The sequence below is a fragment of the Protopterus annectens genome, chromosome 6.part0 (genome assembly GCF_019279795.1).
Source record: "Protopterus annectens isolate FY-2018-M chromosome 6.part0, PAN1.0, whole genome shotgun sequence".
NCBI classification, from domain to species: Eukaryota; Metazoa; Chordata; order Ceratodontiformes; family Protopteridae; genus Protopterus; species Protopterus annectens.
In genome coordinates this window covers 1,070,378,915-1,070,397,187 of record NC_056737.1, presented here as the reverse complement: position 1 = coordinate 1,070,397,187, position 18,273 = coordinate 1,070,378,915, and the positions used below count along the sequence as shown (strand labels likewise).

General features: G+C 36.8%; 1 protein-coding gene across 3 annotated transcripts in view; it reads left to right on the top strand.

Annotated features, from left to right (window-relative positions):
* Positions 1–18,273, top strand: part of EFCAB11 (EF-hand calcium binding domain 11) — a 1,456,165-nt gene that overhangs the window by 1,018,448 nt on the left and 419,444 nt on the right. The window contains exon 6 of one of the 3 annotated variants that reach the window (XM_044074696.1): positions 13,760–14,583. The exons of 1 other annotated variant lie outside the window; for it this stretch is intronic. In XM_044074696.1, coding sequence (XP_043930631.1) covers positions 13,760–13,793 — 34 coding nt within the window. In that variant the 3' untranslated portion in view covers positions 13,794–14,583. Of the gene's footprint in view, positions 1–11,080; positions 11,291–13,759; positions 14,584–18,273 lie in introns of those variants that run through there. One more of the 3 variants, XM_044074694.1, reaches the window with a different exon arrangement.

Genomic DNA, 18,273 nt, shown 5'->3' with positions numbered 1-18,273 from the left:
CAAGGTCCACTAGGATCAACACATTACCTCATTTAATAAATATACAAGGTCCACTAGGATCAACACATTACCTCATTTAATAAATATACAAGGTCCGCTAGGATCAACACATTACCTCATTTAGTACATATACAAGGTCCACTAGGGTCAACACATTACCTCATTTAATAAATATACACAGTCCACTAGTATCAACACATTACCTTGTTTAATATACAAGGTCCACTAGTATCAACACATTACCTTGTTTAATATACAAGGTCCACTAGGGTCAACACATTACCTCATTTAATAAATATACACAGTCCACTAGTATCAACACATTACCTTGTTTAATATACAAGGTCCACTAAGATCAACACATTACTTCATTTAATAAATATAGAAGGTGTAAGTCACAATCTCCACTAGGCTCAACACATTACTACATTTAATGAATATACAAGGAACAAAGTCACAATCTCCACTAGGATTAACATATTACCTAATTTAATAAATATACAAGGTCCACTTATATCAACATATTACCTTGTTTAATAAATATACAAGTAAGTCACAATCCCCACTAGGATCAACACATTTACTTACTTGTATATTTATTAAATGAGGCAATGTGTTGATTCTAGTGGACCTTATTTATTTATTAAATGAGGTAATGTGTTGATCCTAGTGGACCTTGTATATTTAGTAAATGAAGTAATGTGTTGATCCTGGTGGAGATTGTGACTTACTTACTTGTATATTTATTAAATGAGGCAGTCACAATCTCCACCAGGATCAACACATTACTTCATTTACTAAATATACAAGGTCCACTAGGATCAACACATTACCTCATTTAATAAATAAATAAGGTCCACTAGAATCAACACATTACCTCATTTAATAAATATACAAGTTCCAGTAGGATCAACACATTACTTTGTTTAATAAGTATGAAAGGAAGTAAGTCACAATCTCCACTTGGATCAACACCTTACCTCTTTTAATAAATATACAAGGTCCACTAGGATGAACACTTTAACTCATTTAATAAATATACAAGGTCGACTAGGATCAACACATAACCTCATTTAATAAATATACAAGGTCCACTAGGATCAACATATTACCTCATTTAATAAATATACACGGTACACTAGGATCAATACATTACCTCATTTAATAAATATACAAGGTCCACTAGAATCAACACATTACCTCATTTAATAAATATACAAGGTCCACTAGGATCAACATATTACCTCGTTTAATAAATATATAAGGTCCACTAGGCTCAACACATTACCTCGTTTAATAAATATACAAGGTCCACTAGGATCAACACATTACCTCATTTAATAAATATACAAGTAAGTAAGTCACAATCTCCACTAGGATCAACACATTATCTCATTTAATAAATATACAAGGTCCACTAGGATCAACACATTACCTCATTTAATAAATATACAAGGTCCACTAGGATCAACACATTACCTCATTTAATAAATATACAAGGTCCACTAGGATCAACACATTACCTCATTTAATAAATATACAAGGTCCACTAGGATCAACACATTACCTTGTTTAATAAATATACAAGGAAGTAAGTCCAGCTTTCACCATCTATCTGCTGCCTTTTTTAGTGATAGAGGCCCTCTTGTGAACCAACAGATATGCTTGAGCTAGAGTCTTCTGTTCTTACTTCTGGTCTCAAATACACCGACATCTGCTGCTTTAATTACACCTGGGGTGCACACTTTCAAATACAGCAGGTACAGTGTCTTTGTTTTAAACAAGAAGCATCTTTATTAAATTATCGCATATGACATAGGTAATCATGCATTTATGTAAATGAAAACCAACTATATTGACATAATTTTAGTTGCAAACATTATACATCACAAACCATATTGACATAATTGTAGTTAAAACATTATACATCACTTCCAGTCATTGTCAGTCAAGCATTACATAGCTCATTCAAATCCTGCCTTCTTTTAAACCTCGTTCCTCCTCTGCATGTTTTGTTCCTACAATTCCCATGTTTTCCTATGAAATTTGCAGCTACCCTTTATTAAAGATCCCAAATGCCAGTTGTTTTATCTCTGTTACTATATTCACTACTTCTATTAAAGTTGGTTTAGACTTTGATTTCCATTTTCTAGTAACTGCTTTTTTTCAGCCATCATAATTGAACACAGCAAGGCCTTACTATGTCTAGGCAATTCTGATGATGTATCATAGCTCAAAAAATAATTTCCTTAGTTACACCAGTTTGCTCACCCAGTGTTTCTGACAGAGCAGTCTACAGGGAATATTTAAAGTCTACCAACTCATTACACTCTGAGAAAATATGTCCCCATTTACCCTCTCTTCCCCATCACACCTCCAACATTTGCTGTCTACCTGAGGAAAACATCTTTAGACTAACTGGGTTTTAAAAATAACTATGCAAACATTCCAAGCAAAGATTCTACATCTTCTAGAGCTTTTTGCATATTTGGGATATCCCCCCCATTTTTGTGAATTGCTTATCCAGTCTCTCTTCCCAATCCTTTCTAACCTCCTCTGATTGATTCTTATAGTTATCATACAATATTTTTTATGCTGTACTAATTATTCCCTTTTTAACAGCAACTTCTGTTATAGATTTTTCTAAAAATTCTGTCAGTGCTGGTTTTTCACTTGGGGATCCCCGTATTTCTTTCTCTTTGCCTTTACTCTGATATTAATCCTTGACAGGGAAGACAATCTGTATCCTGCAGTCCAAATAAATGCTTAGCCTCTTCCCATTCTATTACTTTACCCTATCTAATTATTTGTTCCCACTACCTTGGTTATTTTATAAATTTTCTCCAATAAATGTCAGCCCCCTCTTACTTATTTCTGTATCCCTAATTGCAGTCATCATTATCTGTAGAATCCCCTTTCTCCATTCTGGTGTTGACTTAGTTCTGAGAATACTTTCTGCTACTTTATGAATATAATAATCTGCATGATTATTGTTATTTTCCTTAAGGATCTGCATCCAAAATCCCAGTCTATCTTGAGCTTCCCCCCAATTGATCATCATCCCTGTCCACTTTGAATTATAGGTTTCTGCTTGTACTATGTACAGGAGCATTAACTGTGTAGCTCTGAAATACCATTTCATATTGGATAATCCAAAACCACCTTGTTCAGTTGGAAGAATCATCGTATACCTCTTGACTCTTGCCGTCTTCCCCACCCAGTTAAAATCCTTTAGCTATTTATTAATTGTTGTCCACAGCTTCTCCTCTGGTTGATAAAAATATGCCTGGCCTGTGTATAAAACTAAAGGAACTAAAATATTTAACTGAACTGTCTTTCGGCTTTTCCCGGTTAGGGGTTGTCACAGCTGAACTCCAGTCCGCTAATGATTGGCCGTGAATTTTTACGATGTTGAGTTGCCAGCCTTCACAGAAGGCACACCCACACATGCACGCTTCTACCTGCATGTCTTTATATTCACTTGACTGTGGAGAGGACATGCAGTCTCCACACAGAAGGCGCTCCAGCCAAAAATTGAACCGGAGAACCTCTTCCTGTGACGCGGCAACGCTAACCACTGCACCACCTCGGCTTGAACTAAAACATTTTAACCAATTGTTTTTATACATATTCATATATCACAGCTTCCAGTTTCTCATTTTTTAATATTATCTTTTGTTTAGCGTCTTCACACATATATTTAGCCGACACATCAGAATCCTTTTTAATCCATACTCCTAAGTACTTCATTTTATCATGTCCCCATAAATATGGATATTGCTGAATCAGTTTGTTTGTGGGTACATAATTTACAGCTATTGCATTTGTTTTAGCTTCATTAATCTTGTATCGCAAAAATAATTGAAACTGCCTTAAAATGTTCCACAACACTGAAATGTCATTTTCTGGTTTTATCAGGTATAAAATAATATTTTGTGCAAATCAAGCCAGCTTTTCTTGACTACCATACCAGTTATATCCTTGAATTTATGAGTCTATTTTATTTGCCATTAGTTCTAAATATAGTGCAAATAACAAAGAAGGGGAACTAGGATACCCCTGCCTGCTTTTTCTGCTCAGACAGAAATTATCAGACAAGAACCCACCCACTTTATTTTTGCTTCCGATCCCTCATATATCCTCCTAATCAACCTTATAATTTTATCAGGGAATACAAATGCTTTCATTGCCATGCTCATAAACTTCCAGCTTACTCTGTCAAATACTTTCTCTGCCTCAAGACCCACCAACAACAGTGGTATTTTCTTACATTCAGCTTCCCTCTGGATCATCAATGTTCTTTTAATGTTTTCAAATGTTTGCCTCCCCTCCCCAAAACCCCACTGATCCATGTTGGCATTATCTTTTCCATTCTTTTCACCATGATAGACATAAACACTTTATAATCATGGTTTAGTAATGAAATGGGCCAGTATGAAGCTGGATCTGATGGATCTTTAACCACTTTAGGTATTACCGTTACCACCGCTTTCTTCCAAGATGCTGGTACTTCTTCTCTTAAAATACTGTTAAGCAAAACCTTCCAGATCTTTATCAGTTTTCCCCTCCTAGCTTCCAAACATCCAGAGGAATACTATTTATTTCTGGGGACTTTCCTGTTGATTGGTTATACATAGCCATTTTTATCTCATCTCCTCCTATCCTAACTATTAGTAATTGAGCCTCCTCTACCTCTTACCTTGGCATATTTAATTCTTTCATAAACATTTCCATTTGTACCTTTTCTTGATCTACATATTTCTCTTCTTTATGCAGACTTTCATGAAGATCCACGGTAGTGGTGCTGCGGTAGCGTTGTCGCCTCACAGCAAGACGTTGTCCCATTCAATTCTCAGCTAGAGCGTCTTCTAAGTGGAGGCATGCATGAATGGGCGTGCCTTCGTTGAAGGTTGTGCATCAGGGCTGGTAACTCGGCACGTAAAAATCCACTACCAAACATTAGTGGACCGGAGTTCCGCTGTGGCGACCCCTAACTGGGATAAGCCGAAAGACACAACAACATGCAGACTTTCATGAAATTTACGAAATATATCTAGTACCTCTACAGGAACTCCTTTTATCTTCCTTGTTATAGGCTCCCTGAGGTTGGTGCCTGAGTTGTTGCTCTTTTGTGCTCTGGCATTACTATCAAAAAACAGTTGCTTGATAGCAGTCTTTCTAAACTCATGCATATTATCAAGGTAATCCTTTATTTTCTGTTAGTACTCTGAAATTGCTCCTCTTCTTGTTCTTTGAGATTTCCCCTATTTTGCAATACTTTAACATTTGTCAGTCCGTCTAAACAATTCTTGCTGATTCTTAACCATATCTCTCTCTTTTATTTCCACCCTATTTTAAAACTCCACTTTAATTTTATTCCACTCCGTAGCTATATTTTCAGAAGAAAATTTATAAATGTAACTGTAATTTGAGTTTTATTAGTCTAAGAGTCACTAAAATTTGTTTAGACATTTGCTTAGTATTGTATGTGGAGCTTTTCTCCCCGGGCCTCCGCTGAAAATGGACATATATCCATTCTGACTTTCCCGGTCAACAAATGTAAAATAAAATAAAATAAATAAAATTTCTGTCTTCACTAATAAGTCTCGAATAATTTCTACTACCCATACCTTAAATTCCTCTCTTTTCAACTGATAGGCTGGAAAGTGGAAATGTCTCATTTTTATTTCATTGCCCTGCATTTTTATTTTAGCTGTTATTGGCATGTGATCTGAAATAGCTATTGGATGTGTATCAAAACTTTAAATTAAATGCACAGTTTCCTGTGATATGTATGTTCTGTCTAGCCTAGCCCAGTGTTTTGTATATTGGGGAATAATATATAAATTCCCTCTGAACTCTTACTACTGAATTCATATCCTTCATGTCAAATATTTTCATAAATTTCTTCAGAAATCTAGCTTCCTTTGTTATATTTTCCCTTCTGGGCCCCCAGTACACATCTTTCCTGCCACAAGGCAAATTCCATTCCCCACCTATAAGGGTCTATATCATATGAGAGAATCACACAAAATGCGAACACTCATAGTATCGAACATACCGGACCTCGAACTTCCTGTTGTGGGAGGCTGCACCCCCCCCCTCACTAAATATATATTCCAACTCTGAGATCGCACTACAGTGAGGAAAGGACAAATATCCCATTCTTCACTGTACCTCAGTCTCAGAAAAAGCACTTCGAGGTCTGGTATGTTCGATATTGTAAGCGTTTGCAATTTGTGTGATTTGCTCATGTGATATAGACCCACCTATAAGTAGTAATTCCTGCTGAAAACTGATTATTTCTCCCACAATTTTCTTAAGCTTCATTATAGCAGTTTTAGGTGAAATATAAATACATGCCATTATAATCCTCCTCCCTTGCCAGTAGCCCCTTAGTGCTAAATAGCTACTACAATTATATTTTTTATCCTTTTTGATCACCATTGGAGCTCCTCTTGCAGTTAACACAAATACTCCTGCTTTCCTTTGTTCTAGCTATTTCACAGAATAACCACCCTGAAAGCATTTTTTTTATCAAATTCACATGTTCAGTTCTTTCAAAATGTGTGTCCTGTAGCATAGCTATTTGCAATCTACATTTTTAATATAGTTTATAACACTATCTTTTTTGCATATATCTGTGAGAACATTAACATTTAACGATAGTATCGGATGTGTCATTAAGTTGAAAAGTTATTATTTCCACCTTTTATTTGTAACAGCTTTTTGTTACGTATCTAGTTTCAGCTTTTGTGTTACATGGACACACTAATGTTTGGCAGGTTGACCTTTTATAGTTGTTTCTTGTCTTATCCATTTCAGCCTATGTCACATCTTGGAAAGCTTTTTGCTTTATTGAAAGCCCTCAAAAAAAAAAAAAAAAAAAAAATATTAACGCACAAAACATTTTCAAATACTGAAGGTTTTCCTTCCTAATAGGAGCAATTGTCCCAAAATGACAGCCAAACTGTCAGACTTTGATTAACCTAATGGGAATGCTATCCATGCCAAGATACATGGTACAGCCTTTGCCTCTTGTAAGGGTTGTCTGGATTTGTCTTATCTTTATTGCTCTCCCAGAATGAGAAAACACTTGAATGCTTTCAGAAGGCATTATCTCCTAGCCATCAAAAGAAAGCCATTAAAAGAAAGAAGTATTCTGTTTTATTGCTTTTTATCAGATTGTGATGGAGACATGAGAACCAGATACAGAATTGCTTCTACAAGAAATGTATTTATTTATTTATTTGCTAGAATAATTTTATGTTCAGTGTTCTTTTTATTTGCTTTCTCTTAAAACTTATTACTAGATAAAACCAAGAGCCTTAATCCAGTCATTCCCCTATATAAGAATGAGAAAAAGCACATATTTTTTTCTTGTACCATACTCTTTTGAACAGACTTTTCTTCTTTTTTCAAGGTCTAGGTTGCTTTCTCATGGTCAAGTTTGGAGCATACACACAGTGTGCCCTTTCAGTTAACAGCTGTGGAATATCAATCCAGTTGCTTATTTGTGGTTTCATAAAATTAATACAGTCTGTTCCTTCCAGCTTCTCTGCTACAGAAGAAAATCTCAGGTTCTCCCTGCTAGCTCTGTCCTCTAATTCTGTTCATTTTTGAAACATCTCTTCTTGAGCAGTCTCATATTCAGCCATCCTTTTCTTCATTTTGATCTCCAGTTTTTGCAGATTTATCATCTCATCTGAATATCTGTTTAAAGCTTCTTACATTTTATCCAGACTTTTGTTATTTGAGTTAATATACTCCATACTGCTTTCTTTGTTTTAATCAACTCTTGAGTACATTTGAGTTATTTTTTCCTCTAGGTTACTGGAAGTCGTGTCTTATACCAAAGCTCGCACTTTCAGCTGCAGAATTCTTCCCAGTCAGTGTTTTGTGGTTGATTTTTTTTTGTAGGGTTCTCTGAATTTCACGTTTGCTGCTATCCAGGCAGTGCATTTACTAGCCAGTTGCTGAAATTTACCCCCAAAATGGGTCCACTGGCTCTGTTTTCATAGTTTCTGTTTTCACACTGGAAGAGTTGAAATTAAGCTGTTACTTAGTGTGCAGCCATCTTGGAAGTCCTGCAGTGTCTTTCTTTGGTATCTTTCCTAGAGGAAATAACAAACAAACAATAAAATGTTGGTAGCATTTCTAGCTTTAAAATCTTAAAATTAATTTTACTGACAGGAGTTTTCCAGATAAAGACAACATTACAGCGATGTGGTATATAAACATACAAGAATGTACACACACTTACCAGTTTTGTCGGCTGTCAGTGGTTGCCTAGGACAAGGAGTCAGATTAAACTTAACTCTGAATGTGATTACATTCTAAGTGTACTAAACACTAAATAGAAGCTAAGCAGGTGAATGTCACTCTTTCGTAAGTAAAACCTTTATTGAAACACCTTCCAAGACATGCTACAAAAATGGGGGGGGGGGTCCTGTCTGAATCATTACTGAACAGTCAGCTTCCATTATTCTGCACCAGATTTTCTCTTCCTCTAGTAATTGCAGCAGAAGTTTCACATTTCCTTGGACATGTTGGAAGCTTTTATATAAAAATGATCTAACTAATAGAAGCCAAATCTTATCATAGCTTCTTCTTATCCACAGCATTCATGATTTACTCTGCTAACTCAGATGTCAGTAGCAGAACCCTTGACACTGCCTCTCAGCATGACCTTATTAATGGAATAGCATGCAAAAGTGTTGCACCCAAAGCTCAGAATTATCACTGTTGCAGTATGGAGGGGTTCAGGTTGATTCCTGAAAGTCATCTTTTCTCTGTTGAGTTCTTGACTGTTCTCAAACAAGAAAAGAGCTGAAATCCAAAAACGGCTTATCCAAGTGGACCTAGTTTTCCTTTTGTTCTTCTAAAAGGCCTGTTGATATAGTTGGTATTGTTGTTACTTAAGTTCCTATAGTACCTTGATTCATCATAAAGCACATGTAGGTTTATTCCTCTGGAAAGTTGAACTTTCAGCAGTTTATATCTGTCTTATTGCTGGCCCACCTTCAGCTGTAAATGCAGTAATGAAACAGTTTTTAAAGGGTATCCAACATCTATGGCTTCACAGGCATCCATTTTTTGTGATTTTGTTTTTTAAATGAGTGATTATCCTTTTGCTACCTTTTGTGTCTGTTACTTTGCATAATCTTATATTTGACCTGCAGGATCCTATTTCTGTCGCAGTTACTTTTGCTAGAAGGATTTCTGTGATACCAGACAAAAATGCTATCAATGTACTAGTGATCGACACCCATATCTGTGACTGTAGAGAGTTGTACATTGAGTAAGATTGCGCTACATTCGAGAATTCCCATTTCTCCAAGTTGCAGCTGTCTTGGAGAGTGTGTGTGTATGTGTAGCTGAACTGTTGAAGTGCACAGAAGCAATATGTTAATCACTTTACGGCAATGTTAAGTGATGGATGTTGACATGAGTGGTTGCAGTTTTGTGGTTGCACCTTTTAATGTCGTTTACTATGGCGTCATAATTCTGTCATGGATCCTTTTTTTTTTTTTCTGAACTACTTGCTTTAATATGTAAAGAGCCTTATACTGTCTTCCAAGATGGCAGATTGGCCTTTAAATAAATTCTTGTTTTGTGGCCAAGGTGGTTTCTGAATTTACTTTAAACCACTCCATCCAGCTTCCTGCCCACTCAAAGAAAAAAAGGGAAAAAAAGAGAATTTTGCAGTCTGTGGACATCTATAGGGCTGTAACGTATTACATAAGATAAACCAAAGCCATTAGACTGATGCCCTTATTACAGAAGGAAAACAGGGTCATTTATTAACAAGACAGACATTATCAGCTAATTGCATTATTTTTTACCATAGGAAATGCAACAAGATTTTTTGGAGATCAAGACCCAAGTTGTCATATTAGCGTCTACCACTTCGGCCTTATTTTTTTTAGAAATGGCTCATCTCAAGTCTTTAAGTCTGCTGCAATAGACATCCATTGACACATATTCTGGGCATTATAAGTTGGATGCTCATTCATGGGGGAGAGAGGATTTCCTATGCAATCATGCAGGAGAATTGATAGACCATCCATCTAATGTGTGGTACTCTTCCACATCATCTGTGTTTGCATGTGTGTGGATTATCTTTAAATGTTCAATGTACTGAAACTTGCAAAACACTGATCACAGTATGTCAAACATTTAAAACACTGAAAGCTAAAAGATTGAAAGGAGGCACAAACGGTCCTCCTCTGATCCATTAACCCTACTACTAACTCTGCCGTACTTCACTGTAATAGCAGTAGTGTTACAGAAAGCTTTTATGTAGGTCGGGGCATAGGGTTAAGGTTGGGGGAGGGGCGGGTTTACCCAAACCTCTTCCCTACACCCAATCTTAGAAAAAAATTCCTATAACACTACCAATTCACATCACACACACACACACACACACACACACACACAAAACACAACTATCACCTAACTTAGCCCCTACCCAGCACTAAAAGTCATACAGACACCCAAGTATTGGTGCACACAAACTCCGGTACTTACAAAACCTGTACATTTGATGGTATGTGCACTGACATTCAAGGCACACACTGCCACTGTATGATCTTCTGAACATTTGATCAGTTAAATGGAACCCATATATATATATATATATATATATATATATATATATATATATATGTGTGTGTGTGTGTGTGTGTGTGTGTATGTATGTATGTGTGTGTGTGTATATATATATATATATATATATATATATATATATATGTTTGTAGTTTGTTTTTTAGCAAGAAACAGGAGCCAGATTGTAGGAATCCCACTGTGTTGAATGAATGTCTGAATGCTTATATGGCTTGATTTACATTTTAACTGGATTTGTAAACTGAATGAGCATGTATATAATTATTTGCATGCTCTGCTTGTATTTCTGGCATCACACATTTTTCCTGCTCCAACCTCTGTGTGTTCCTTATTGCGGGCATCCTTTTTTTCATGTTTACAGGTATTGCGGCATTGTTTACCACTGCTACTGCAAATTGATGTCAGAGGTAACCTATAAATAAATCTGCTGTGTCTCATCTCTTTTCTGTTGCAGTCATCCTGATGAGAAGCCTGTTAGTAACAATATCGATCTAGCAACTATCTGGAAGGTCATTTATAAATAAAAAGGACTTCTGCATGTCTTCCTGTATATGAAGCAAGACATTATTTTCCTTGTTTTATTGCTACCCATACTGTAAAACAGAAATATACTTCTGTAATTCATTTTTCAACTACCAAAAGGCATTTCTGTATCATAAGTAAGTTTGCATTATTTCATTGGAGAATGTTGTATACTGAAAAAGTAACACTAGTTCATTCAGAAAGAAATACTGTTACAGAACTATTAGAAATAAAGTAGTAATATTAGAAAAATCTAAACTGTTAAATGTAATTCATAATACAGATTTTTGTATATATTTTGTGTCAAGCACAAATACCAATGTAACTGTTTTTAATGTGACTTCAGATGAGCATTTTATTTAATGGGCATGTTTTACAGAGAAGTAATTATTTTCTAATCATGTTAGTGTATCACTCCTTTTTACTAAGGACTTTGGCTGGAATATGCCTGTGTTTATCTGCCTCGTACTAGTCGTGTATAATCGTGGTACATCACCAACTTATGATGAAATTTCCCTGCTACAGCACTGTCTCTCTCACATCTGTGTTAGAAACTGTCCAGCTTCCACCCTTCCTTTTTTCAAAGTAATACTGTATTTATGTACATTAAGAAAACATGCAAACAAAGAATATACATATTAAAGCATGAAAAATTAATAGAAGATAAAGAGTATTTTCTGTTGTTGCCTGTACCTCAGGTTACCTCGGATGGAGGAATTACAGTTTAATACTGTAAAACATAAATTTTAACAATTGGCAGTGCTTAAGAAGTATTAGAGAGGTTTAAAATAAGATACTATAGTACAAGAAGTAATAAGTAAGAAAATGTTTTATGCAATTGTCCTGTTTCTTTCCCAGTCCATTGTCTGTATAGATTTGTAAACAACTGCCATGTAAATAAAAAAACTCAAACTATAAGTTCCCTTATACATGGATTTGGCAGAAATTCCTGCCTTACTTCCAGCTACCATGTTAGCCTCTGGTCTTTTCTATTTTTGCATTCTGTTTTTATTTTTACCTTTTTAGGATCTGTTAAAATGTAGGTGTCTGTAGTAGCATATATAATCTTTAAGTGAATAGAATATGCAAACAAATGTAGAATTCCCCAAAACTCAGTTTTGGCCTTAGCACCATGAGAAGCCTTCCTCCTTTAATACATATTGTAGTAAAAGTCAATAAAAATTGACTAGTGATTTCCTCACAACTCAGGGAGTTCACTGCCACCCCCAAACTATATATCAATTCACTGTCATTAGTAGCAGTGTATATAAACTTGAGATCATCAGCCATATTTATTTACATTTGTTGAGTGGAAATGTCCAGCTGAGAAGGTCCCATTTTCACTTGAATGTTGGGGAGGTAGCCTCCATATATGAATAAAACATAACAATAATAATTAGACATTCACAAATAAGATTTGCTATTAACTGTGTATACTCACAACTGAGAAACACTAAGCTGCCTAATACAGTTCATATCTCTTTACAAACAATTGACAGTTTATAATACAAATGTAATAGAAATCTAGCTGTCCTAATACAGCTTGCATCCTCAAACTGATAATGGATATCTGGATTATACAGATGAAAGAATGGGTATAATTAGTGAAACGTATATAGAAACAATATACTATAGTTCCTATCTGTGTACTAATATTGGACATCGGGATTTACAAACAACATAATATAAGCTTTATATCATCACATTTGCATTTGTGTTGTTTAGTGACATGCTCCTTTTCTGTCTGCTTAAATTCATGACTATTTGAAAAGGACTGGAGACTAAAGAGAGCCTGTCTACATAGTTTCGGTAATGTATCTCCACATTTCTTTTTTGGATTTGGGGTTATGAATTGCATAAACCAATAGGGGGACATAGCACCTGCCCATGTGTATCCCAAGTTAATGGGCTGGCCACTGTGGGAGATTTGGGTTTGCATATTTGTGGGCAAAATTTAATTTGTATAGAGAGTAGGGTACCCCCAAATTCAAACCCGTGATATAGTTTTCCGTGATGACCACCATTTAATCTGAAAATTTTGTTTCATCCCAAGAGAGGCTTTGCATTAGTAGCCAAGTTTACTGAGTTAAGAAATGAAGAAAGTAAGTAAATGATACAGTGGTTTGTCTTGCACTGAGCAGAAGGAATGCTTTGACCCTGTAAAGGCATCCAAATATGTTTTAGTCAATCTGGAATTTACATGGACGTCAAATGTGAGCTGATTATTAGTCATATCACCAGTAATGCACCACCTGACTTACTGAGCTATTAAAAGGGGAGATATGAGGGTAATGTGCCGTCATTATGCAGGGGTACAATAAGTTCCTTTTTGCAGATAGCTGGTACAAGGCCATCCTTAATAGACCTGTTGATCATTGCAGGAGGTGCTGTGAGTTTTATGAACTGAGGAGGATGGTTGTTGTTTGATGTTGATCCAGGTTATTAGTTTAAAAGTTTATAAACCTGACTGATTGTAACACTATGGATGGAGATGTTGATACATTCACTTAGTTGAAATCTGATTGAAAAGAAAGGCATGCATTTGTTGAGATTTGTTTTGACAAACTCAAAAGTAGAAACCAAAATGATTGCTAATGTTCTCCCTTTACAGGTCATGGGATGGAGAAGACATGAGTTTGTCTTGAATCCAGTAGTTTATTAGTACCAGATCTTCTTCACAGAGACTCGCAGTAGCAGACAGTCATAAAGTTTGGGTTAAACCTGTCTTTTTGTCCTCAGCTTCTGGCCAGGAATTGCAAATGCAGTGGCTTTTTTCCCTTCCTCAAAGGTACCACTGTAGGTCTTATTAGGAAATTTATGTAATTGCGTTTCATTTATGGTGCCTTTTTATTTAGACAAAGGTTTATAAGGTCAGCAATTGTAATCATGAGGACTCTTTGAATTTCTTTGTACCCCCACCTCAACACATCAGTTGTAATGGTATCATAAACATCACAGGAGAAATGGACTCTATCAGGTATTTCTTCTTCAAAAAGAAAGCTTTCAGAAATGCTGGAAGGATTCCTAAAACAATCGAAAACTTGTAGAATAAGAATTGAGACAAACTTGAATTCTGCCACCATTCCATGGATCTGCAGAGGTGCAGTGCATGCTTGATAAGAATCCTTATCTCTGATTTCAGATAAATTTTTTCGGCTTTTATTGCATCTTTGGTGCCTCCAGATACTTTAGCCTTACCATAAAAGGGATATTGTTGGACAAAGAAGACAGCAGGACCTATGCCTTCAGTACTTTGGCAGTGAGAGTTCATAATTGTTTAGTTAACATGGTATGCCTCTGTACATTAAAATCTATTTAGAATGTCACAGATTCTTTTATCATTGTTACCACAGCATGTTGCCATGCACATACTTGGCTGGTTATCATCAGAAATTTTTTTCTAAAGGAATAAAAGCTCAAATGTTTGATGCCTCAGTTAACGAAACTTTATCTTACCTCAGAGCTATTAAAACATTTGGAGAAAAAGGGAGAAGCTTATGGAACAGCAACAAGAACACTAGTTTTCATCCCTTCCATCCTGACACAGAAATTATCCGTCCTGTAGGAAGTACCAACACCTGTCTAACAGACTCCTTTTAACCGGTTTAAAGCAAAGCATTATAAGCCATTGCTTAAATAACCATATTTGCTTTATCGTGAAGAAGAAACTTGAAAGAAGGAGGTTGCATTCCTTCTTTTGTGTATTTCTGAAGTGCTTTTCTTATTTATTGGACTTTGTCAAACAAGGTAACAGTTTCATTTAATGCTGAGTCCATTTGGCAGATGCATATTTTAAAGCAGCATTTCTTTTTTTATTTTGAGAATTCCTGCATATTCCAGCGTCAGAATATTATTTTGTATATGTTAGATTCTGACATGCAATAATGACTTAAAAATGTGAGTGTGAGAATATGTGTGTGTGTGTGTGTGTGTGTGTGTGTGTGTGTGTGTGTGCATGCACGCCCACACACAAACACATATATCAGTGTACTGAAAATGACTGCAACATGACAAGACTGACGCTCAAAATACTGACAAAAGTGAAATTGTACTGGGGGGAGTTTATGCCCTTTCTCCACTACTGTGTGACTTCGGAGTTGGTATAAATAATTATCAGGGGTGAAGGGGGGCTTGCCCCACTGCAAAAACTTTGAAAAATGTGACATAATCTAACTACATAGAAAAGAACTGAAAAAGAAAAACGTGACATTAAACCACATTTTTCAAACTTTTTGCAGGGGGGCAAACACCCCCCTCTATACCCCAGTACCCCCAACCCCCCCCACACTAAATATATGTGCCAACTCTGCAGTTACACAGCACTGTGGATACAGCATACTCCACACACCCCGTATAAATTCACTTTTCCCAATATTTTGAGTGTCAGTATTTTTCAGTGCCAATCTTTTTCACTTTCAGTATTTTGTGTGTCACTTTTTGACTGTCAGACTTTTGATGTTTCAGTCCTTTTCAGTAGAGCTATATATATATATAAGACATTCCTGAACTAGAGCCCAACCATCCCCATGGCTACAAAAAAACACCAAGTCTGAAATGAAAAACAGGGATAAAGCCTGGGACAACTGGTGCAAAACCAAAACACCCTCTAGTAGGCAAAAATTCCTAGAACTACGCAATAGAACCAAAAAGCTTATAAAACAGGACAAAATCCAATACTACCAGTCTGCCCTTACCTTCTCCCAACATAACCCCAAAGAATTGTGGTCCTCAATAAACTCCATCCTCCACCCAGGTAAAGTACGTACACCCACTCCTAACGTAACTCACTTCTCCGAAAATATTGCTACCTCTTTCAACAATCACTTCACACAAACCGTACTATCACTAGCTAGACAACACAACCCTCCCCCCATAAACCCACACCATCAACTACAACTAACAATCTCCCCACTAGCTTCTCTTTCTCTCCTGTTCCTACCTCCAAAATAAAACTACTAACTAAACTTAAACCCACCAGATTAGCAGCAGACAACCTCCCAAGTGAATACCTTCACCTTGCAGCTGAAGCTCTAGCCTACCCCGTATCACTCTTGATTAACAGATCTCTCTCAGAAAGTTGTGTTCCTATACTATGGAAAGTCTCACACATAATTCCCCTACACAAAGGAGGCCCCTCCACAGATCTAACCAGTTACCGCCCCATAGTTCTCTCGCCACTCTCCAAAATACTAGAGAGATGCATTCATTCTCAAGTCTCAGATCACGTCCTTGCTAACAACCTCCTCTCCAACACACAACACGGTTTCCGACCTAACCATAGCATGCCCACTGCCTTACTCTCTTTCTCTAACACTATCCTACAAAATAAAAATGCAGGTTATCTCTCCTCAGCTACCTTCCTAGACCTCTCTAAAGCTTTTGACATGGTCCCACACAAACAGCTTATCTCTCTTCTCAATAACCTGTCCTTCTCTTAACCAGTCATCAACTGGTTTCAGAGTTACCTATCTGACCGCCAACAAGCAGTTGTTTGGCAGGACAACCTATTCCCCCAACCACCAGTCTCTATAGGGGTTCCCCAAGGGTCCATCCTGGGACCCCTACTCTTCTCTATTTTCACCAATAATCTAGCCTCAGCCACAACACATGGCACACTCATACAATATGCAGATGACTCAACCATCATCTGCACAGCCCACTCCCTACCCGAACTGCAAAAAGTCACACATGAAGCATTTTCTTCTATTGAAACTTGGTTATCTGATGCCAAACTAATACTCAACCCAAACAAAACAAAATGACTAATCTTCCAACCCACCAAACTTACCCTAGACAGCTCTCACTTTAATATCATAGCAAAAGACAACATCACCATCCATCCTGCAAGCACACCAAATTACTAGGAGTAGAAATAAACAATAAACTGAACTTTGACATTCACATTTCCATGACCATTAAAAAAGTGCACAAAAAACGAGGAGCATTATATAGAAAGCAGCTAAAATTTTGGTTGCAAATTCTCATCTTATCTCTACCCTACTCTACGCCTCTCCAATATTTACTAACCTTAGACAATGCGACCTAAATAAGCTCGAAACCTGCTACAACAAAATCGCCAAATTTGTCACAGGGGCTTCCTTCTGTACTCACCACTGTCTCTCACTAGCAGAACTGGGCTGGCTAGAGCTCCCCCACCTCCTTCAATGGTACCAACTCGCACTCGCCCACAAACTAATAAACCAACCACTAAAAGTCCCATCCCTCCAACCCTACATAACCACGAGACCACTAGGATCCAGCCACAAAAACCTCCTACAGGTCACAAGAGCCATTAACTCTGCTGGAGAAGCATTATTCTCCTGCACTATAGCCAAACTCTGAAACTCCCTCCCATCCTCAATTACCTCTGTAACTTCTTGCACCCACTTCAAATCCTTACTAAAATCACACTTAAAAACTTGCCAGATATGCCCTTGCAACCCCCCCCCCCCATACCATCCACTCCACCCACCCACTACCTCTCTCGGCCCCCTATCAGCAACCTACTCTTAGCAAGCTTGGCTACTCATGTTCCCAGCTACCTACCACATAATACTAACTTCTTGTAGCAACAACTGCTAATGGCTGTTATGTACCTCAAAAACAGATTGTATCAATTGTTCACTGATGAATCTCAACTACATGTGTAACCATGTTTAGTATATGTCACCATATTTTAAAATTGTACTATGTTCTACAGCTGTTTTACATCTATGTTTTATTCTTGTCTTGCGTCCTCAGCTGGACTAATGTCTATATTTAAATGCTATGTTTTTTAACTGTATAATGCAAATAATACTTAATGTGGAGCTTTTCACCCCAGGCCTCCGCTGAAAACGGACCTGTGTCCAATAGGACTCTCCCGGTCAACAAATATAAATAAATAAATAATAATAAATAAATAGAGAGCAAGGTAAGTTTCTCTCTCCTGTTTTTCTAGATCTCTCAAAAGCCTTTGATATAGTATCACATGAGAATCATCTGACTCAAGAGTCCTAAGTCTTTCCATACCAACTTTTCTATAGTTATCTGACTACCTTTCTGAAAGATATCCTACTGTCAAATGTTTCTCTTCTCTCTCCTTTTTTCCTAGTTAAAACAGATGCCCCAGTTCCACTGCTCTTT